Raw genomic sequence first — 21950 nt, 5'->3', positions numbered from 1 at the left:
AAATATTTACAGATTATATTCAACCCTATAACGTTCAATGCCTACTGAAACATTATCAAACATTAACCTTGTATTTATCTATCTTAAAGGAACTAGCTTCATTTTCTACAATAACAATAAAACGTATATGATAAATAATGCTTATCTATTAAAAAAAATTATTAAAAAACAGCAGTGAAACTTATATAATTAAAATTATTTCCCTAAATTAAAGCTCAAGTGTATATAACAAATAAATAAAAGGATATAATATAAAAAGTCTCTATTACTGTTAGTTTCCAGTAACACCTAAAAACATATTTTTGTCTCTGTTGAGATGAAAATATGTATAGGTGTTCCGGCAGTGACATCTCGTTGTCACGAACGAAATTAAAGGCACTGTTCACATTTTTCACGGAACATTCTTCCCTCGAGTCTAAATTCATTAATATTTCATTTCACGCGTTCAACTTCAATAGCATTATAAAGCTAAAAGCGTTAAATATAATACTAAGACTTGGAATGGCTTAGTAAGTTTGTTCGGTTCATATCTTGCAATCCTATATAAACAAGATATCACCTTATGAGCGGAAAACTTATTTTCCATTTTTAAGATTGAAGTTATAGATAATGTAAGGAGTGATAAACTTTTTTTTTTATACTCTGCTAACAAATGGGTGAAGAGTTAATCTAGTACAGTTTGAAAAATCAACAACTGATTGAAACTTAATATTACTATTTTACTATAGTAACATAGTGGAGATGAACTCACAATCAAAGTTATTATGTACTAGCTGTCGACCGCGACTCCGTCCGCACGGCATTAAAAAAAACTTAATAAATAGCCTATGTGCTCTTCCAGACTATGTTCCACATGTCTTCATTCGTTCCGGAGATAACTACAAACAAACTTCCATCCATCTAAACATTCCCATTTATAAAACTAGTAAGATTTAAGCTATATGCTAACAATTGTAAGACAATGAAGTAAAATAATGCATTTACATGATAAATCACATCTAAAATTTACCTAATAATTTAAAATATAAATGGCAAGAATAACTGCACGCTGTTTGGATTAAATATATATAAAAAATGTGAAAATAATTTAAAGGATTATGAACAATAATAAAATTAGAAGCAGAATTCCAATTAAAATCAGGATAACCAGCCATTGACGTCGATCTGAAATATAAACAAGATTCGTATGAAATTATAGCCGAAGCCAAAGCTACTATGAACTTACTAAATTATTAAGTACAATTAAAACCATGTCACACAGTGTCATTAAATTCTATCTGTCGCACGCGACTCATTCCGCGCGGGATTAAAAAAAAACTTTAATAAATAGCTTATGTGTTCTTCCAGACTATGTTCTACATCTATGCCAAATTTCATCAAGATCCGTTGAACTGTTCCGGAGATACCTTCAAATATATCTAAATGCCATCATAGACACTGTGCTAGAAAAGTGCAAATAAGTACTTACCATTGTTCATCTGAAGGACTCTAGCTACTTTCTTAACAGTTGAATCTAATCTGGAACCTGTATTTTCCAATACCGTATTCATATCGTCCAACATACTAAAAAAAATTCATAATGAGTAAGGCATTGAAGAAAATCTATTTGTTTGATTTGAAAGAAAAAATAAGGGAAATCAAGAGACAAAGGACAAGGTATAAAGTTAACTTACACAGCTTGTTCATCAAGCTCATTGCCGATTTGCTTAGAAACCGTCTTCAGATTAGCGGCAGAATTACTGATGACATTCAACTGATTATCTTGATTCATTAACATTTCCTCTTGCAAAGACATTATATCACTTTCGTACATATCAAATGGTGGCGGGCTGTCAGTCTGATTTGCTAACCTCGAATATCTGGAATTCTGTGGTGTTGTTGCCCAGAAATTACCAAAATGTATTGGACTCTCCTCACCCAGTAGGGGCTCCCGTGCGGTCCCGTCAATATCATTCTTTCTGTTTGAAGTCATTTTGCCTTTCATAACCTGAAAATATTGAGACAGTGTTTAAAACTATAATAAAAAAGTAAGAAAAGTAATCTTATTATTTCAAATAACACTCTAAAGCTAAAGACTAATTTTACTATGTTCCAAACTAGTTTTATACAAATTGGTTAAAGGAAAAAAAAACATAAACAAAGGTATAAACTAAAGGTTTCACTGTCAAGTACTATAATGTTGTGTTACCAAAAATAATTAAATAAATGTTTAATATATTATAATGTTACCACACCTTTACTTCTTTTTTCGTTGCCTCTATAAATGCCCTTCGCTCACAAATCTCCTTGTTATCAATCTTAAATTTTGATGAGTTTTTTTCAACTATACTTATAATAAATATTTAAGAAAATTATTTATCACATCATTAAATATGTTTATGTTATTGTATTATATATCTTAATCTTACTAATATTATAAATGCGAAAGTTTAGATGTATGGATGTTTGTTAAGAGGTATCTCCAGAATGGCTCAATGGATCTTGATGAAATTTGTCACAGATGTAGGACATAGTCTGAAAGAACACATAGACCACTTTTGAGTTTTTTTTTTTTTATTTTGTGCGTACGGCGTCGCGGGCAGTTAGTAATGTTATAAATGCGAAAGTTTAGATGGATGGATAGATGTTTGTTACAAGGTATCTCCAGAATGGCTTAATCGAACTCAATTAAATTTGACACAGATGGAGAACATAGTCTGGAAGAACATTTTGGCTACTTATTAAGATATTTTTAAGTCTACAGCTGACAGCTAGTGATAAATAAACATTATAACTTATAAATAGTCAATTTTACATTATCAAGGAATAATAATTATATTATAATGTTACTTTGAGTTTTTATTGTGCCAACACTCAAATAAAAACCTATTGTAATCCCAACTCCAAAGTATGATGCAGATGTGAAAGAATGTGTATGGGCAAAAGAAGAAATGTGTATGTGAGACATAATTGTTTTAAATGAATATTCAAATTAAATTAGTATCTAGCTGGATATTATTGTAAGATAACAATATTAAATAAGGAATTCAATGTTTTCTTCAAATATAATCTATGATTTAATTATTCAAGAGATTATCTTTTAACAAGACATGTTCATTAACATATTTAATTTCTAAAACACTAAAATCATGCGTTTCATATTAAAATAGGTTGAAAAATATTGAAAAAGGATATTAATTGTGTCTTCTAAATCTTCCAAATCCCATTCAATACTACGCAGTGCATTCTTCAGCTCTGTTGAGGTCCACTCAACCTCTGGGCTATTAGGCACTGTAGGTGATTTTGATAGTTCTTGCCAGCGTAAATAAAGGCCCCGTGTTTTGTTTAATGCCTTGAACACCTCACTGTTGACCAATTGATAATATGTAACTTGATTAATATGCAACTTATGTATTTTTTTGCTTATGTATTTTATATATGCTTTTTATATATAACCACAACTTATCTTTGTTGTTAAACATAAAAAAAACAATGCTAATATAAAAAAAATATGTCTTTCAAAATAATTTCATTTTGTGATGATTAAAATTGATTAGGATTGTAAAACTATTCTCCCAAAAACTTTATGTACTCAATAAAGGAGCAAGAAAAACTTCTTAAATGGCAAAATATAATCAAATCATACATATCACCGACAAGACAAACAAAATTAAATTCTTAAAAACGCAAAAATACAATCCAACATTTTGCAAAATAAATAAATAATGAGTTAATGTCTACAGCTCTTAAAGTTGGTGTTGCACCCATCAATTCCGCATATACACAACTAAAATTAAGCACTTACTCCTTGACGACGTAAAATGGATCTTCTAAAGTCATTTCAAACAGAAGAACCAAGAAAACACGAGCAGTTGCATGTGATTGTTAACAAAACACAATAAGCGAAAATAATCAATGTTTATTAGTACTGTAGTATACTAGTCCCGGGTCTACCCAGTCTACCCTAAAAATATCGACGGCTTAAACATACCCCGTGTAAATTCGCTCGATGGACTATTCTCCGTCCTTTGCTAACTCGTATAACTTTCTGCTGCTGCAGCTGCGTACTTCCAAATTCACATCGCGCAGACGCAAGACCTAGTACTTTATAGATATCTACAGCTATAATAGCACATCGACATTGAGCTCCAGCAAATGGCACAGTGAGTATTTTTTTCGTATTTTTGCTGTTTTTATAATGATTGACAATTATTTCGACAGTCCCACAGCACAGATTTAAATAAAATGTCAAATATAATCTTAAGCCAATCCACCAAAGATTAAGACGCTCAAAGCCACAGAGCGGCCTTTATTCAGAAACCTGTTGATTGCAATTGTATTTTTCTTTTTTTTCGTGCTAATTACTCTCAGACTCTTAATATTTAGTGTTCTTGTAGACTTCTAAATAAATTGTGAGCCTTTAAACTATGATATTCCAGAAAAATCTTAGCAAATATTTGTTGGTTTTTAGCCAACGTACATTACTTATATGTTAAAATAATGTTTTTGATTAATGACGTTAAAGTACTTTTCCCAAATGTAACACTAACAATCATTGTATTCGCAAAACTAAAAGTTGCATTAAAATCAAGAAGTAAATAAAAACATTTTATTATACTTAATGTCTGAAACCTTAATAAAATTAGCCCAAGAATTGACCGTTTTATAAAATTTCCCGAAAAAGGTTTATCTCCGAACAAAGTAATGTATAAAGAATAGATATTAAATCAACGAAAATAGTTTTTTGTGCTAATACTATTGCGAAATTTCACTTAAAATTTCACAAGTGATTTGAGAGTGTAAAATAGTTGTGAAAATAAAACAAATCTGTTCTTCATATTTATGTTTAAAACATTCTCCATTTTGAAGTTAAAGCTTTATTTGAATGGTAGATTGGTATAGACTGTGAAGTCTCGATAATCGATAGTCGTGTCTCGCAGCTCTCTCTATAAATAGAAACTATATGTAATACGTCGATACGATATGACTGGGGAGAAAAACTGAAAGCTGTAAGTAGGTGGCGCTAGTGCTAATAGTGGGCTGTCATCTATCAAAGTTTTAAACGTCATTCTAGCCATTAGCGAAAAAATGTGTTTCTATTTCCATTTATATTAAAAACATTTTTTTATGAACTATCCTTACTCGTCAATAAAAAAAATTGAGTGAAATTTGGCAAAAGTCGTTGCGATTACAGTCCTTGGAGTATAATGTACTTTGTATTTAAAACAAAGTGTTTTTTTATATCTATGGTATGATCTTAATACTACTGCCACCTGCCCCTGCCTCTCTTGATAATGCTGATATCTATATGTGTGGTATTGCTACGTTTAACTGTCGGTATATATGGATATGCGAAGAGAATTCATTTAGAATAACGGCCACTCCTTATACGTGGGACATTTTAATTAACACCTTGTAACGGCGGGCATTAAATATTATTTATTTTTGAAATTAGGACTGCATAACTGCTAACCGTTTTTCAAATTTTCATTACATGTTTAGTCTTCTCTTTAATCTCTATATTTTTTTAAAATAAGGATTTTATAAATAATCGGACGAACATTAACATTTCGTATAAAATGGATTCGATTCACATATGTTTGAAGTTCGATTCGATTCATTCACTTAAATCGATGTTTTCAGCAGCTTACTCACTATAAAGAAAAAGTAATAGATATTAAATTGGCCAAGTTATACATAGCAACATTAAATTTAAATTTAAATGGTATTTAACATATTGATAAATTTTATCACTTGTTTTTTTTTTTAAATACTTATTTAATTCTTAGACTATTGAACTGTTTTGTATCTAAGATATCGTTTTCAAGGCCTCGAAGCAAGGAAGTTGGCAAAACCAAAGAGTATCGAATAAGTTACTCCATTTTCTCGAATCGGGCATCCCTACTTCATTCGGATTGTCAGACTAAACTGTCACTGACTTCGGATCGCACTATTGCACGACGAAGCTAATGTCTTTGTTGATGTAATTATTCGGATTGTGAAAAGTATAATTTACTGAATTGTAGTGAGAAAGTTAAAAATGAATTCAACACTAAATCCTAATGCCCCTGATTTTTATCCAGAACTCAAAAAAGTAACACAGGTACTTGATTATTATAATTGTCTTCCAAAACCTTTTTGATATTAGCATGTGTTCAAATTATTTTAGGTTTAACATTTCTTGCAATTCTATGAAGAAAATTGGTAGTTTTTAATATTTTATAGTGTTATTTAGTATTATACCTTACCCAAAACTTATATTTTACATATTCTTAATCAGTAATAATCACTAGCTTACTATTTGTTATCTCCGCCAGCCTTGGCTAGTTAACGTTGCGAGCATGGAGTATGCAAATTCATTTTTAGAAATTTCATTGAGGTTTGTATTCCATCAAAGATATTTGGACGTGGTACTTTTGAAGCCCAACTAATAAATGACTGGCAACCATATTAATATTATAGTCGAAACTGCTCATAATAACATAAAAGGAGCCATTGATATTTAGGTTGTTATAACTGCAAAAGATTGGAGTAATTTGCCAGTTTTAGTTTTTCCATATAAGTATGATGTGAAGGCCTTAAAGAGTAGAGTGAATAGGCATTTACTAAGCTAGCACCTGCTATCTTTCAAACACATCAATCACCACCAATCAGTTGAGATATTGATGAAGTGCTGGTTTATTCAATATAAAAATTTATAAAGGTTTAAGTACTTCAAACATCCTTTGATTTTGGGAGACATGTGTGTATTTTTTTAATTATGTCTTATTTATTTTATAACAAACAACTATACATAGACTAAAAAACTGCTAATAGTTTACTATTATTAATAGTATTAATTATTCTTAATACTTTATAGTTGCTTTTCTGGAACAATTTTGTTAACTACAAATGAATATATTTGAAATTATTTGTAGGATTTTATTTAGTACATTGGCATAATTGACTTACTATATTTATCACACTACAATAACAATATTATGACTCAAAGCAATAAATTGATCATCTTTGTTGTTTTAATAAATGAAGATATAAGAGAAAGTGCATCTTGGTTTAAAATTCTTTACTTACTAGGTTTTGTTTACTTCATTACGATCCTAAACTCTAGAAGAAAAGACCTTTAACACAATCAATTATATACCAATTGTGATTATATTGTCAACTTAAATTCAACAAAACAGTAAGTTGGCTTGAAATCTTTCAGTGCCTGAAAATGTGTGTAAAAAAAGTTTTTTTTTTAACTTTGAAAGATATTTATGTTTGTTATTGTTATTATTGTCAACATGAGGATTGTAAAACTTCTAATGTTGCATAATTATTATTAAGTTGCATGTTACAGTCCAAGTGTAAAAAGATTTCTTGTTGAAAATAAGACAATTTAACCCTAAAAATCTTAATTACATTTCCATCATGTTGAAACCATGACTTGTTACAGGATGGCTACTTAACTATCAAAAGAGCAGTGAAATCGTCAAAGATATTTACAACTGGAAAATTTGATTCATTAAAAACCCTTCCTGCATTTAAATCAGTGACATCAGATTTATGTCGATATGTTACTTCCCAAATAGAAGAAATAGTATTTTCAGAGACACCTAAAGTTGTATTTACAGAAGAGTAAGTAAATATTTTTTTCCTTACATGCTACAAAAGATTTTATATCCCTTTTTTAACATTGCAAAACAATACACTTAACCATTACAAAATTAAAGCCTAAATGCATGCCTAACGAGTAAATGTTACACATTCAGCCACTATTTCATAGTTCTATAAGCAAGATAATTCTGTGAGATAGACTGAAGAAAAATTGTAAAATATGGAAAGTTTATATTTTATAGTGATATTTCTATTTGACAGAGACGGTGAAGAATGTAAAGAAGAAAAAATCGCACAATCGATTAATAATATTTTGGATAGGGTTAATAAAAACCTTGAGGCATTGTGTGAAATGGAGAAATTACAAACTACGGATAAAAATGATCAAAACATTCCGCCAAAAGAGGAAGAACCAATGAATGAAGAGCAGGGGGAGATTGAACAGCACGATTTATATGAGGGACAGGTATATTTGTTAATGCAATTATAAACATTATCATCTGTCTGTCTTTATCCCACTCGGGTCGACAAATCAGATTTTCGTTGTCTGGATTTATGTATCTTCTTTCACTTTAGATGTCTCTCCCTTACTGCCATCTTCTTAGGTCTATCCCTACCAGAGTATGACATTAGATATCATATCCAAGCATATGTTGGAGATAAAAATTTTTAGCTTACTCTTGTTTATAATCAAAAAATGTACTTTATATATAAATTGAATTGTATATTTTTAAAACATTGCTTTATTATTATGTTTTTATTTTACTAGGCAATGGCTACTACATCAAATACCCAGGTTTATAACATTGAAAATATTTGGGTTCCAATACTACCTGAAAAACCAAACTTTCTTGTGCCATTGCAATTGAAATTATTATATGATTCAAACGGGAAAGCTATAGAGTAAGTACCATAATACCAAGTGAGTTATTAGTTATTTGTTGTTTGATGGCCAAACCCAATAATCAATCCGAAGATAATTTTAATTAGTTTTTATAATAGGTTTCTGGATATTGCTATCCTAATGGTAAAATTTGATGGAAAAGTGAAAATATATAGATTGAAATTGATTATTTAGTTCGGTCATACGAAATTGATTATTCAGGACGGAAAGGTTCAATTCTGTCAGGAAGATTGGTTCGAGATATTTTAAATTGTTTTGATTACTATAGTATTTATGAAATTCCTAACATTAAAACATGCAACTTTAGTTTGTTCGATAATGAACTTTGTCCCTAGTTGTCAGTTGTATTGACTCCACATTTTTATAGTTTTTTCTAATAACCATACATAACTGTTTCTAAATAAAAACTTGTTATATCCTGTGTCATATTAATTTTAATAAAAATAAAAATTTTAGATATGAACATCCATACAAAATTGAGTTGGATATATATGAACCGCCATCATATTTCACTAACATTGTACCGGAGCCGATACCATTTCCTGCGCCGTTGAAAAATACAAATTATAAATTTGTAAACACGTTGAGTAAACTTGAAGAGCTCGTACGTCATCTCCGTGAAGTTGACGAGATTGCTGTGGATGTGGAGCACCACAATTACCGCGCTTATCGAGGTATTTATCTTGTGAATATTTTTATAATATATCCTTGACCTTGTCCCACCTACGGAGGGTCGATGCACCAGGTTTCCGTTCTCCAAATGAATCTGTCTGTCGTCATCTCCATTGTCACCACCTTCTTGATCATGTCACCTTTCAAACAATTCATCCATCTCTTCCTAGGTCTACCTCTACCGGTGTACCTCCACACTCATAATTAACGTTCTCTGCCTCATGCGATTCTTCCCTCCTCATTACCTACTTAACATTACCATAACCTTTTACTGCTCAATCTTTATAATATATAAAAGATGTAAACAAAAAAGTCCAACGCAATGCATTTTGAAGCTAAACTTAAAATCTACTAGTCTTTTAGTTATTTAAAAAAAAATGGGACCCATCTGCAAGCATTTCCTTTCGATTAAAATAATTTTTATCAAAATCGGAGCACCAGAGGCGGAGCTTCGCGGTAACACACTTAAAAAAAAGAAAAATACAGTCAAATTGATAGCCTAATTCTTTTTTAAATTGGCTAAATTTGTTTAAATTTCTTGAAACTTAGTGTTTCAAAGTCGTAGTAGTCTAATGGTTAAGAGAACTTTAAATATTATGTGATTAGGTCGAACCCAGTTTGCTTGAATGGAAGGGAAATATGATTGTTACTAATGAAGCATTTCTATCTATAGATGTGTAAAATAATTGTGTTAGAAAGTTTCAAAAAAGTTTATATAACCTCTATGTTGTATGATTAGTTTTAATTTTAAACTGTTATATGCTGGCGCTTATACTTTTGCAATATATTTTATACTGTGTTACGTACTACTTACATCTTACGTACGTACTACGTACCAAGCTTGCGTCAATAACTGATAATACAGAACAAAATTGTTAAAAACCGGGAAAGGTATTTTTTTACTTTTGCTGCTATTCTGCCGCTAACGACTTCGTGTCTTTAAAGAACCTGTAATAAGAAATATTTCTCTTAGTGTTTATTCGTCACCATATTCTGTTCTCTTGAAATGACACACTGTATGCTGCATAGTAGTCGAATAACATCAGTTATCTGCTTGTTACCTTGTTTCCTTCAATAATAACAACATGTGAGAGTAAAACACAGTTGTAAGTGACTCATAGGCTAAATATAACAATATTTATTAGACCGAAGTCTATTTTTACAGCAATCTTAATTAGTATAGTTATCAAGGTTTAACTTTACAATTATAGAATAAGTGCGGCAAAGTTTTTGTTGCAATGCAATTGCGTCTTACAATTATTTATAAAGCATCCTGCGTGCATTGTGTATTATTAGTAGTGATGCAACGGAAGTGTCTTACCGGAACCAGAAACGGAAACAGATGTTAAAAATAAATTTTAGCAGAAACGGAAACGGAAACGGATGCGGAAACAGAAGTGTAAATAATAAAAAAAAAACATATTTACAAAAAAATTTTTTTTGGAAAATCAGTTTGTATTCGTTTTTTATTTATTAAGGCATTGGATATCGGTGTCCTTTAGCCTTCAATGTATGTATTTTTACTGTGCTTCAATAAGTTAAAATACGTGTTTTTTTTAATTTATTTTCAGGAAACAAAATTACACTATTTAAAAATTAATGTTCGCCAAACCACTCGTGTTGACAAACAACAAATATATTTTTTTATTAATACATTCACTGCTGACCACTGTTAAATACCTCCTGAAATCCATTTTGCTCTCCCTTCATTGCCGCCTTCAGAGCTACGTTAGGAATGCGATCCATACCCGGCGCCTTCTTATTCTTTATTGCGTTGTATGCGCCTACGAATTCCTCGTTCGTGATTGCAGGGACTTCGGCGGCGTTTGCCGGTATTTCGTAGTCCAGCTCTTCTTGTTGTGGGAATAATGTAGTGACAATGCTATGACACATGTGTGTATGTGTGGGTGTGTATGAAATGTTACAAGATCTTGAACCGAGAAGATAAAAGCTGGTTTTGATTAGTATCCTTACATGTTTTACTCAATATTCCGGAATTTGATGAAAAACTTGACTTTGTCAAAATCTTGTAACATATAAGTACATAGAAATGCAATAGTGGAACAAATATCTACATATTAGTGATCTAAACCATTGCCATCCCTAGTGCTCAAAATGATGATCCCTAGTGCTCAAATGCAAAAAATGTGTTTTTTTTAATAATTATAATAACATTATTAATTTATCTATATGTTCAAACATTCCCAGATACTAAATAAAAATTCACCATAAAAATTTTTGGCTCCCAGCTGTTACCTTTTTTTATTTTGTAAACAGTGAATGTGCTAAGTATCAAATACACCAAATCTAGATTAGAGAAAGATATAATTTTTAGGCATCGGTGGCTCGTGGCACTTGACTTGCAATCTGCAGGTCTTGGGTTCGAATCCCGCCATGTACCAATGTGTTTTTCGATTTAGATATGTACATTTATCCGACGTTCTTACGATGAAGGAAAACATAGTGATGCTGCCTGCACATATCTGAGAAAAAATTCAATGATATGTGTGAAGTCAACCCGCTCTGGGCCTGGGCCTAATTTGGGGTAGGCTCCGAGCCCCTCAGTGGGGATGTATAGTGAGCTGATGATAATAATGATGATGATCTATTGCATGGTTATCACTTATTCAAAAGCACATAATAATAATAACTCGTAAGTATGAAATAGTCACATTTTGCCAGTTGTCAAATTTTATATGGACAACAACTAGACAGTCAACTCCAGCAAGAGAAGATGATTGTCTCAAACAGCAGCAGAAAATATTACGCGCTTAAATTCAAGAAAAAGTACGTAAACAAACAAATGCGACAAGTGCCGAAAGGCCGCGCGCGGACTCCGCGTCTCGCGCCGCGCATTTGGATCTCTCAGGTGTCGTAAAGTTCCGTTTTATCTCCGTTATAAAAGTTGCGGAAACAGAAACAGAAACGGATGTTGAAAAGGGTGCGGAACTTCCGCACTTGCGGAAACGGAAACAGACATCCGTTGCATCACTAATTATTAGCATATTTTATTTAACTTGAAACTTGGACCATGTTATCGAATGTACCTTAAAATAACAGGCTTTTTGCGTATTATTATTGTTTGAAGATTGAACTAGAATTGTAATTTATAACTAAAGGAGTTATACTTCGCTGCAAGATTAATTAAGTTATAATAGAGTTAAAATTATTTTTTTCGCTGTAGCCTTGTATGTTATATGTAATATTTTATTCGCTGGCGCATAATCTCACTAATAATATAAATACGAATGTTTAGATGGATGGATGGATGTATGTTTGTTTGAAGGTATCTCCAGAACAGCTTAACGTATAGAACATAGTCTGGAAGAAATAGGCTACTTACAATGTTTTTTTAATTCCGATCGTACGGAGTCGCAGGCGATAGCTAGTCTAGAATACGTGTATAGTCCGGTCGCGGAGCAGGAAGAATTTCGTACATTGAACTCGCATTACCTGTCTCTGTCACTCCCGCGTAAATACAATGAGTCTCGCTCGCACAGAAACAAAGGCCGCCGTCCTCAGGGATTCTAAACCTTTAGTTTGTTTGTTTGCATAATAAAAATTTTATGGGCTCCGTTAGAAGGATTACCGAAAAGGTTAATTATTGGTTAGTTCGGAATGAACAATCGAAACGAATATTTGAAAGACGGAAGTGCAGGCATTCATCTATTTTATTGCCGGCTTTCCGATAATTAATTTTTGGTTTTAAAATATTATGCAAATGAATTCTGCACTTCTCGAAATTGAACAATAGAGCAAAGTAACAGTTACTCCGAAACAGAGGAATCAGATTCTGTTTTTTGATTTTTTATTATTAGATACTTGTCTAGATTTTTATTTTTACTTGTATTATTAAATCTAAATAAATGATTTATATAGTAATAACTATATTTTATAAGTTGGTAAATTTTCTTTCACTTTCAAATAATTCATGTAAACCGCACTTAATACAAAAACGTTTGGAACCTCTGTCAGTAGATAAAGAGGTCATTGTACGAAATTCTTCCTGCTCCGCGACCGGACTATAGTTATCATTAATATACAGTACATTTTTTTTTACCTGTGTGATTTATAATGACATTGAATTATAACTAGTAATATTTTCAGTTTTATGCTTAGGTATTTTGTTGACAACGTATTTGTTATAATTTCCAGGTGTAACTTGCTTGGTTCAAATCTCCACATTCAGGGGTGATTACGTCGTTGATGCAATGGTGCTGCGGCGTCACTTGTACAAGCTCAACTATGCATTTACTGACCCCAAAAAGATCAAGGTAAAATATATCCTTATGCTAATATTCTGACCGGGTGAAAAAGGCCTGGTATTAGAGCTATTTCTGTCAGACAATATGTGATACCAACCATTTTAAAATTCCAAAATATTTTTGGCAAAAATTCTTTTTCTTACATAACTAAATGATTACAATAATATTTCATTTTGTCTTAAAATGTTCACAAAATAGCTACTCAATTAAGTTAAATTTCCTAATCGAGAGAAAAACAATAAAAAAATGTATTCTTTTAAGTTTTTTTTTTTTGTTATATATGATTCGTTTTGGCAATCGTTGCTATGACTACAGTTCACAGAGTACATTGTATATTAAAAAAACTGTTTTTTTTAATATCCGTGGTATATTTAGCACTACTTCAGTGAGTAAAAGGCTGTTTTTTTCTCCCCATTGCGGTCGTGTACAAAATTTGACGTGCCATGATTTATTTAAATTCGATATTGGACTGAAAATGAAAGATAAATATTTGTTCTAGGTTCTACATGGGGCAGATATGGACGTTTTGTGGTTGCAAAGGGACCTTGGTGTTTACATTGTTGGCTTATTTGATACTTACCAAGCCGCAATTGCTTTAGATTTACAAAACAAGTCCCTAAAGGCCTTGTTGAAATTGTACTGCAAAGTTAACACCGACAAGAAGTAAGTGACTTAACTTATGGTATAGTAGTTTTCAGATATGTTAGCGGTTCTTAAGTTATCGTGACCCATTGTTAGATACATAATGTAAGGTATGTTATGTTAGGGGTGTAGAGTGATTTGGAGGGGGAGAGCACTGCGCAGTCTGCAGCTCATCTTGAGCCGCCAAAATATTTGATATACGGGCAAGCGGCCTCGTAAATTCGCTATAATAGCGAAGTAACTCCGTCCACTGTTCCGCATCTGCATCCGTGCATAGAAATAGAATAATACTCCTTCCTGTGTGTCCCTTACCCTGCTTAATATAAATTAAATTACTAGTTATATAAATGGTAATTTATAATAATATTTTAGATATCAAACTGCTGACTGGCGTGTCAGACCATTGCCTTACGAGATGGTGAAATACGCCAGAATTGATACTCACTATTTGTTATACATTTGGAAGAGGATGAAGAATCAATTGCTGGAATTGAATGATGGAGAGAAGCATAAATTGATGAAGGTTTTCCTTTCGAGCCGAGATGTATGCTTGTCGGTGAGTTTATAATTTATTCTAGTAAAAACGAGAAAAACATCTCACACATCTTTAAAGACCTTAGATGTTTATTTGAACGATCAGAGTTACAAAAGTTCTAGTCTATATATATAAAAGAAAGTCGTGTTAGTTACACTATTTATAACTCAAGATTGGTCGAACTGATTTAGCTGAAAATTGATGGGGAGCTAGCTTAGAACTAGGAGACTGACATAGGAACTTATTTATTTTTTTTATTCCGCGCGGCCGGAGTCGCGGGTAAAAGCTAGTTATGTATATATCTGTATTTTTTTAAATGAAAAAATTAATTAATATTGTTAACCGAAACACCATAACATATGATTTTTTTTTAATATTTCTTAATCTTTTCTCTTCTTACTTATATATTTAATTGGTTAATATATTAATTTCCAGACATACAAGAAGCATGTGGTGACAGAAACCAGTCACTTGTCGTTGTATCAGCGATATCACACGGATTTTGATTTGTCAACACGTTCATTGGCTGCTCTCAAAGTACTTTACAAATGGCGTGACGATTACGCAAGAGAACTAGATGAAAGTCCCGCGTATGTATTAAACAAATTAACTTCTTTCTTCGGTTAACTGTAAAATACTTATAATAAATGATTTTTTAATTATTTTTGAAATTATGATTAACAATTTACTTTATAATTTTTTTTATTAGATACGTTTTGCCAAATGTGTTGATGTTAACTTTGGCTGAAAAACTCCCAACGGATTTAAAGAGCATTCGTGAATATTGTCCGTCTGCAAAAAAAGTTCTGAAACGAAGTTTTGTTAAAATTCTCGAAATGTTAAAAACTGTAAGTTTATATTTAATTAATAAATAATTATTTAATTAAATAAAAATAGAGAAGGTTATCTTAATTAGTTGACTTAAGTGAATTTGAAAGATATTTGTATTGTAGCTGTTATTTTAATTTTAGTGCCGGGAGATGCCGGAACCATCACCACCTGTGATGCCATTAGCTATCAGACCTCTGGATGAGTTCTCTTACCATATGCTCGATCTGCCAAATGCAAACACCAGGTACAGTCGAGGACGTTTATTTACTACCCGTTTGAAATGTCTTACAATTATATGTAGTCGGAAGCAAAGAACAAGAAAATTTTAGAAATTTATTGCCATATTTAATATATTCAGTGTTTTTTTTAATTTTGTGTATGGTAATTCTTCTTTCCTTAAATTATCAACATCATTTTTTTTAATTCAATAGAAATTAGTAATGATAAAAAAATAAATAAACAATTTTACCTTTTTAAGGATATTTCTTAAAAGCATACATATTTTTATTATTAATTTGTAGAATATTCGTCATTAAATCCATCCAAATGTAATTTCTAGTTACTATTAAATTCGAATATATTTTAACACGTGAAGCAAAAGCTTTGTAACTTTTTTGATGAAAGCGTCACACTAATAAAGGTTATGTGTAAAAGTGCATAAACCTTTTTTAATTAAAAAAAATATGTTGCAGTGATGAAAATGGAGACGTTGTTATGGAGCCAGAACGTATTGTACACGAGTCTTATTCTGCTGCAGTCAAATATATGGTAAGTCATTATTTAAACTAGAGTTAAAAAATTTAATTCCTTTTAGGTATCAAGTATCAAAACATATTGTAATTTCTCTTGTTCTCTGACAAATTCAAAGATTAAGTGATGTCAAGCGATTTATTCTTCGGAAAAAAAAGTATATTGAAGTTTTTTTTTTATTAAAGTTGCACTATTGAAATTTCATGGTTATTATTACATTCAAATAATATATATGTTAGTTATGAATTTATTTGATTAAATTTTAAAATAAATTCCGATTTATTAATTAATATGCCTGTTTATAATAAATATTACGTTGTCTATGTAACTTGACGTAATAATTATTAAGGTCATTATTTTCTAAGCCTAACTAAAACGTAGTTAAAGCCTAAATAAGATAATAAGAAATCTAGCTTGAGGGCGCTTCAATCGTTTTTAATATTACAACACTTAAAGTATATAAACATTTCTAAATATGGTTAGAACTTTTTTTTCTCCGCAGCTATGTTTTTTAAATTATATTTATGGTTAGATTATACATTTTTTTCTTTGTATTATTCTTTTTTAATTCGTGCATGCATTATTTTAATTTAAGTCACCATCTCCTTGCCGTTATCCTTAAGTAGTGTTGGCTCAGTATGAAATGATAAAATGTAACACAATTTTTTTTTTCTTTTGTCTATTGTATTGATTTTTTTGAAAATATTGGGTATTAATCAATTTAGTAGATGTATAGACGTGAAAGAGGCGTGATAGTTTCATAATTACTATCATAATTCATAAGTAAAATCTTAATGTATAAAGTCTGCCTGTATCTCGGTTGAACTATATTTACTGTAAAGAACGTGTTACATTTATTTTATTTCATCTAAAGTATATATATGCGCCTGTCCTACCTCTTAATACCTATATTAATATTTTTTTTATTTTTTATTTTTATTTTTAGACATCTAGTCCCGCAGGAAGCGACGACAATCGATTCTGTTCACCTTACCTCAGATATGTGAAGTGTGTGAAAGTTGAGGTAAATAAAATTTTAAAAGAGTATATAAAATTTGCACTATAAAATGCTTTCGACTAACAAAAAATAACTTTTAGAATCACCTTCGCATTTTAATACTAACATAATTATAACATTAGCTTTATTTAACTCACAAATATCTAAAAATTACAAGTCCAATAAGAGAGGCCGCTTTAGTGACGTTTATTTAAACTAAGTAATGGGGGAAATAATCTGTAGTCACTTATTTTAGCTTTTATTCATTGTAAAATAAAAAAAAAAACACAACCGAGAATATCTTTTACTTTTTGACTTAATTTTTGTTTGTCTCATTTATTCTGTTATAAATTGAATAAAAAAGCTCGGAATAATTGTCAATTTTTGTACTTTTGTCTATGGGTGACGGTCTACCATAACTAGGTGAACTGGTCCTATTTTTTTTTGTATTTACTTTTTACGAGCTATTTGTTGATAATTTGAAATTAGTGACTTATATGAGTATTTTGTGACGTTTCATTAAGTAGGTAAGTTTTTTTATAACAATTGTAGTAAACATGTCATCTCTAAATGCTTTTGTAGTTGAAACTTATAATTAAAGTTTTCAATAATTTCCATATTGAATTCCCCAAAATCGAGTATGTGAGTAGACAGAAAGAGGTAGAGATTTTTTTATCCTGACATCTCCTTCACTTATTCACTTACTTTATGTTCAAATATATATATTTATTGTAATTTGTCTCTTTTGTTTATTTAATCATTATATTTTTGTTTTTTCCCCAGTCTATGTGGGGCAAGCTATAGTTACATTAAGCAATGCAAGCTATCTAGACTAGCTATGCAAGCTATCTAGTGCAATATGAAAATAATATTAATTATTAAAAAGTGTACATAACCTTGTAATGTTGTAGTAAATAATTAAATTGGTTTTGGTTGTGAACAACAAGTTATTTTAGGTTAAGAAGTAATTTTGACACGAAACTAAGCTTAATACGAATATAACGTTTTCAGTCATTAATTTTTTAACGTATCTAAGTCCATTATAGTAATTTTTTTAACAATTGTTTAATAATTCGAAAACGATATTAACTTTTGCAGAAAGAGGAAAAGAAAAATGATAAGAAGGAGGTTGTGGTCGCGGTGAATTCAAATACGGAGAACGATCTCACGGAATTTACTCCTATTTTCAAAAGCAAAGAGACACGCGAAAAAGAGGCCGAGGAGAGAGCCAAAGAAAATCCAGAAGCGGCAATGGAAGCGGATAATGCGGGCGAAGGCACTTCTAATGACTTTACTCTAGTCACCCGACGTAAACGAAAGGCTCGAGCCAAAAGAGACGCACAAGATGCCGAAGATAAAGTTGGAAATAAACCCACTCCACCCACAAAACGCTTGTACTATCAATACACAAATCCAAACTATAAAAACTTCTATACTCCCAGGGATAAGGCAATTGCAAAAATGCAATTGAAAAAACGCAAGTAAATTTTTCGTATATTTCGTATATCGATGCGTAAGTTTAATTGTGAATTTCAACATAATTATAAATGTAGCTGACGTGTAATCCAACCCTAAAACTAATTTGCAGTGACATTTGTATTAATAAATATTGTTATCTATTACATTATCTTTGACAAAACTGGGACTACAATATTTATTAAAAGAAATGTCACTGCAGTCGAAAAACATAGTCTCTAGGACTTTCAACATAATTATAAATGTAGTTGATGTGAAATCTTAATGATAACTTCAATATAATCATAAATGTAGTCACTGTTACTATTTATTGAAAACTTCAACATAATAATAAATGTAGACGATGTTACTGATAACTTCAACATAAATATAAATGTAGACGACTTGAATTCTAACTGGGACTTTCTTATAAAATTTCTTGAAAACTACAATATAATTATGTAATAAATATATTCAACTCTTTTATTGTTAAGTGCAATCATAATCTTGGTATTATAGTACTTTTATTTACATCTATATGAAATTACGCAGTAAAATTGTGGGGTACCAATTTTGCTTTTTAAAAATGACGTTTCTACACCACCATTGATTTGTAAAGTAACGTTTATCTGACGTACAATTGTGAAATAGTTTGTGTTAATAGAAACAGACCTCATTTTGATTTACAAAAATAATTATATCTACGTATAACTATAGCGTATATTCGCACGTTACGAAAACATCGATACGCAAATCAGATATGTCATTAGATAAAAACAATTAGTCAGACATGTCTTCAGATATATCTTCTCTTATTTTTATTTTATTTTTAACGGACATTCTATTCGTGTATGTTGAATCGTTGTGTTCTTTAACTAGGCCTTTACCTTCTGGTTGTTTTGATTTAGATCTTGTATGAAACTTTTTAACTCTTTGACCAGTTTCATCATCTCTCACTTTGGATACTTTCTTACCCCTGTGAGATGTGTGGGGGTGAGACTCGGTCATTGATACAACTTTATTCTCTTCTTCAGTTGATATTTCTCGTTTTAATGCGCTCTTAAATGTTTGACCTCGTGTCGGTTCGTGTAACGAAAATGTTATTCTATCATGATGTATCTTAAAATGAAATAAATAAACATTATTAAACTTAAAAAAAAAACCATAATAATAAAGATTTTTTTTCTCGTTCTTACCCGATATTCTATAGTTATATAACATTCTTCTTCGTCTTCGCAAATAAGAGAGTTGACATCTGCTGGCTTCGCCGCGTTAGAGGGGCGTCGAGCTACACGAATGAATCTCCATAGTGAACGAATACGTGGACCACATGAACGAACCATTTCACTCACCTAGAAATATAACGAATCGTTACGTTAGCAAATTACTGTCTAAGGACAGTAACCATTTAATAACAATAAAAAATAGAGAAGCTACAAGATTACAGGTAAAAATTTAGAAATTGTAAGAAAAAAAATACAGGTTTTCTCAGGCAAGTTTTATGTTCTTAGAATTGGAATTTTTAATAAAAATATAACCATTAAAAGTAAAAGGATGCGAATAAGGTCCAAAAAAGTACTTTTTTAATTTTTTTTAATTGAAAAGCTTTATTCGTCATATTTGGCTAACCTTCATTTGTTCCCCACCGTCACATATTCCATTATTACCATGGGGTTCTATACCAAAGCTATTGATGCAAGCTCTATCTTCTGGTAATAATGAATCGATTTCAAATGCGCATTTAGGTACACCATCTGTCCTCTCCTGTAAAATTAGAAACGCATAAACCCCACAGATTAGCCTATGACGATATGATTCAATGCTAAAGTTTTGCAAACAAATATGTTTCAACTCACCCAGCCTACTTCATCGCAGTGTTTCGGTTCATCATAACAAATATAATAGTTGGTCGCTTTTGAACCGTCTGATCTTTTCTCCGTCGACCAAGTATACCAGTTTTCTCCGAATTTAAACATACTGTTTATATGAGATTGGCGATAGATTAACGGAAAGATCATTTCATTAGGATGCAACTGTTTCGATGATTTTTCTGTCGTAGTGACATCATCATATTCTTGCTTTTCTTCCAAACGATGATTTTTGATAAATGGTAAAAGAGTTCCTTCCTTTCTTTTTGTGCCCCACGCTTCTGTGTGTGATTCCTCGTCTTCTACTCGTGAGTCTTCCTGATCTGAATGTAGGACTACTTTAACTTTTACAGAGATGGCGCACTGCAGCAAGCATGCGAGGGTTACAACGGAACGTCTCATTTTCGAGAACAGGTCTGATTTGATCCATAAAAATCTAGTTCGCCTCAGGTACATGTTTCAAACCACAAAGGATGTTGATACGTTTAGTTATCGATAAGAGAAATGTTTGTAAATATAGGACGCTTTCAAAACTCGTAGCAAAAAATTATACTTCATTTACTGTTCGGCACGAATAATTTTTTTTTTATTAAGTGCAATTGTTTTTCCAGTAACCGGATGCTTTATTAACCTTCACATAACTGTGTTTTTCTGTCAAAACTGTACAAAAACATTTCGTCACACAAATTATCTTTGAAAAAACTTTAATGATATATTTTGTACGGATATTATGGCAAAGTATTACAATCCACAATACCTTTGCTATTTGTGAATGCATCATCCAAGATCATTTATCAATAATAATTTCTTACAGACAATTCAACATTCTGAGCTTCCCAGAACGCCGCCATTCAAAACGATATTTAGGTTTAAGATTATCGCTCTAGTTCTAAAAAGCTGGCAATTTCAGACAAAATATTTACGGATAGTGTTGATTGCATACCATATTTGTATTTGTTTTCCTTTTTTTACATTAAGAGACTGAAACATCTAACTGGAAGAAATATCTAAAAGGCGACGTATTTAATTAGGAAAATTACGTGTCGCCTTTTATATGTGATTACAACTTCGTAATGCACAACGGTGAATCTTTTACTGATAGAATATGATTGGAGCTGTAAATGGATTGGGTTATATTTGAAATAAATACGGTACAATCAGATTATTGCTTTTATTTTGGGTACAAAGATGTAGAGTATAAAATAAAAATACTGCATTTGGTATCAACCTTTTTTTTATCGTAAAACTTTGATTATGAAAATTAAGCATTTCGACAAATACACATTTTACATTCTATAAAATAAAAATTAAAGCATAAGAAGTATTTCTAAGACTAATTATTATTTCTTTATCTAAATAGAAATTGTATAATCGTATAGTACAAATAAAAAGCGAGTGAAGTTTGGACCATTGTTAGGAATTAAAGTTTTCCATATAGTGCTCAATATTTTACATC

The 21950-nt window shown here is 31.1% G+C and overlaps 3 protein-coding genes across 5 annotated transcripts; 1 reads left to right on the top strand and 2 right to left on the bottom strand.

The window, feature by feature from the left end:
- Positions 1 to 891: 891 nt before the first annotated feature.
- LOC106717305 (syntaxin-6) lies at positions 892 to 4200 on the bottom strand. 2 transcript variants are annotated; one of them, XM_045686062.1, is made up of 6 exons: positions 3785 to 3963; positions 3180 to 3344; positions 2235 to 2334; positions 1674 to 1987; positions 1469 to 1563; positions 892 to 1164 (listed from the first exon to the last, which is right to left on the bottom strand). In XM_045686062.1, the coding sequence occupies exons 1-6, from the start codon at positions 3817 to 3819 to the stop codon at positions 1088 to 1090; spliced, it is 786 nt and encodes a 261-aa protein (XP_045542018.1). In that variant the 5' UTR covers positions 3820 to 3963; the 3' UTR covers positions 892 to 1087. The 2 variants fall into 2 exon arrangements, 1 of the variants encoding a protein (XP_045542018.1); XR_001357322.2 differs by lacking the exons at positions 892 to 1164; positions 1469 to 1563; positions 1674 to 1987; positions 2235 to 2334; positions 3785 to 3963 and adding an exon at positions 3971 to 4200 and having other exon boundaries at positions 3267 to 3344.
- A 1701-nt stretch (positions 4201 to 5901) lies between these two features.
- Positions 5902 to 18664, top strand: LOC106717304 (exosome component 10). 2 transcript variants are annotated; one of them, XM_045686060.1, is made up of 14 exons: positions 5902 to 6082; positions 7415 to 7596; positions 7837 to 8041; positions 8345 to 8478; positions 8936 to 9153; positions 13307 to 13425; positions 13916 to 14079; positions 14431 to 14614; positions 15029 to 15183; positions 15303 to 15441; positions 15565 to 15668; positions 16117 to 16192; positions 17121 to 17198; positions 18270 to 18664. In XM_045686060.1, the coding sequence occupies exons 1-14, from the start codon at positions 6020 to 6022 to the stop codon at positions 18654 to 18656; spliced, it is 2208 nt and encodes a 735-aa protein (XP_045542016.1). In that variant the 5' UTR covers positions 5902 to 6019; the 3' UTR covers positions 18657 to 18664. The 2 variants fall into 2 exon arrangements, with proteins under 2 accessions (XP_045542016.1, XP_045542017.1); XM_045686061.1 differs by lacking the exon at positions 17121 to 17198.
- A 3-nt stretch (positions 18665 to 18667) lies between these two features.
- LOC106717182 lies at positions 18668 to 20974 on the bottom strand. The gene is made up of 4 exons (XM_014510916.2): positions 20483 to 20974; positions 20256 to 20390; positions 19823 to 19978; positions 18668 to 19745 (listed from the first exon to the last, which is right to left on the bottom strand). Exons 1-4 carry the CDS (start codon positions 20948 to 20950, stop codon positions 19407 to 19409), a joined length of 1098 nt encoding a protein of 365 aa, XP_014366402.2. The 5' UTR covers positions 20951 to 20974; the 3' UTR covers positions 18668 to 19406.
- Positions 20975 to 21950: the final 976 nt, after the last annotated feature.

The sequence above is a fragment of the Papilio machaon genome, chromosome Z (genome assembly GCF_912999745.1).
Source record: "Papilio machaon chromosome Z, ilPapMach1.1, whole genome shotgun sequence".
Classification (NCBI taxonomy): domain Eukaryota; kingdom Metazoa; phylum Arthropoda; class Insecta; order Lepidoptera; family Papilionidae; genus Papilio; species Papilio machaon.
The sequence above is the reverse complement of the archived record's forward strand: the minus strand, read 5'-3'. Positions and strand labels throughout refer to the sequence as shown.

Coding starts and splice junctions, on each gene's coding strand:
- LOC106717182 (XM_014510916.2), bottom strand. CDS start 20,950: ATGTACCTGAGGCGAACTAGATTTTTATGGATCAAATCAGACCTGTTC. Junction 20,391..20,482: donor ACTGCGATGAAGTAGGCTGG/GTGAGTTGAAAC, acceptor CTAATTTTACAG/GAGAGGACAGATGGTGTACC. Junction 19,746..19,822: donor ATATAACTATAGAATATCGG/GTAAGAACGAGA, acceptor TTTCATTTTAAG/ATACATCATGATAGAATAAC.
- LOC106717305 (XM_045686062.1), bottom strand. CDS start 3,819: ATGACTTTAGAAGATCCATTTTACGTCGTCAAGGA. Junction 2,335..3,179: donor TTGGAAGATTTAGAAGACAC/AATTAATATCCT, acceptor TTAAATATTTAT/TATAAGTATAGTTGAAAAAA. Junction 1,165..1,468: donor AGTCCTTCAGATGAACAATG/GTAAGTACTTAT, acceptor TTTATATTTCAG/ATCGACGTCAATGGCTGGTT.
- LOC106717304 (XM_045686060.1), top strand. CDS start 6,020: ATGAATTCAACACTAAATCCTAATGCCCCTGATTTTTATCCAGAACTC. Junction 6,083..7,414: donor AACTCAAAAAAGTAACACAG/GTACTTGATTAT, acceptor GACTTGTTACAG/GATGGCTACTTAACTATCAA. Junction 14,615..15,028: donor GCCGAGATGTATGCTTGTCG/GTGAGTTTATAA, acceptor ATTAATTTCCAG/ACATACAAGAAGCATGTGGT.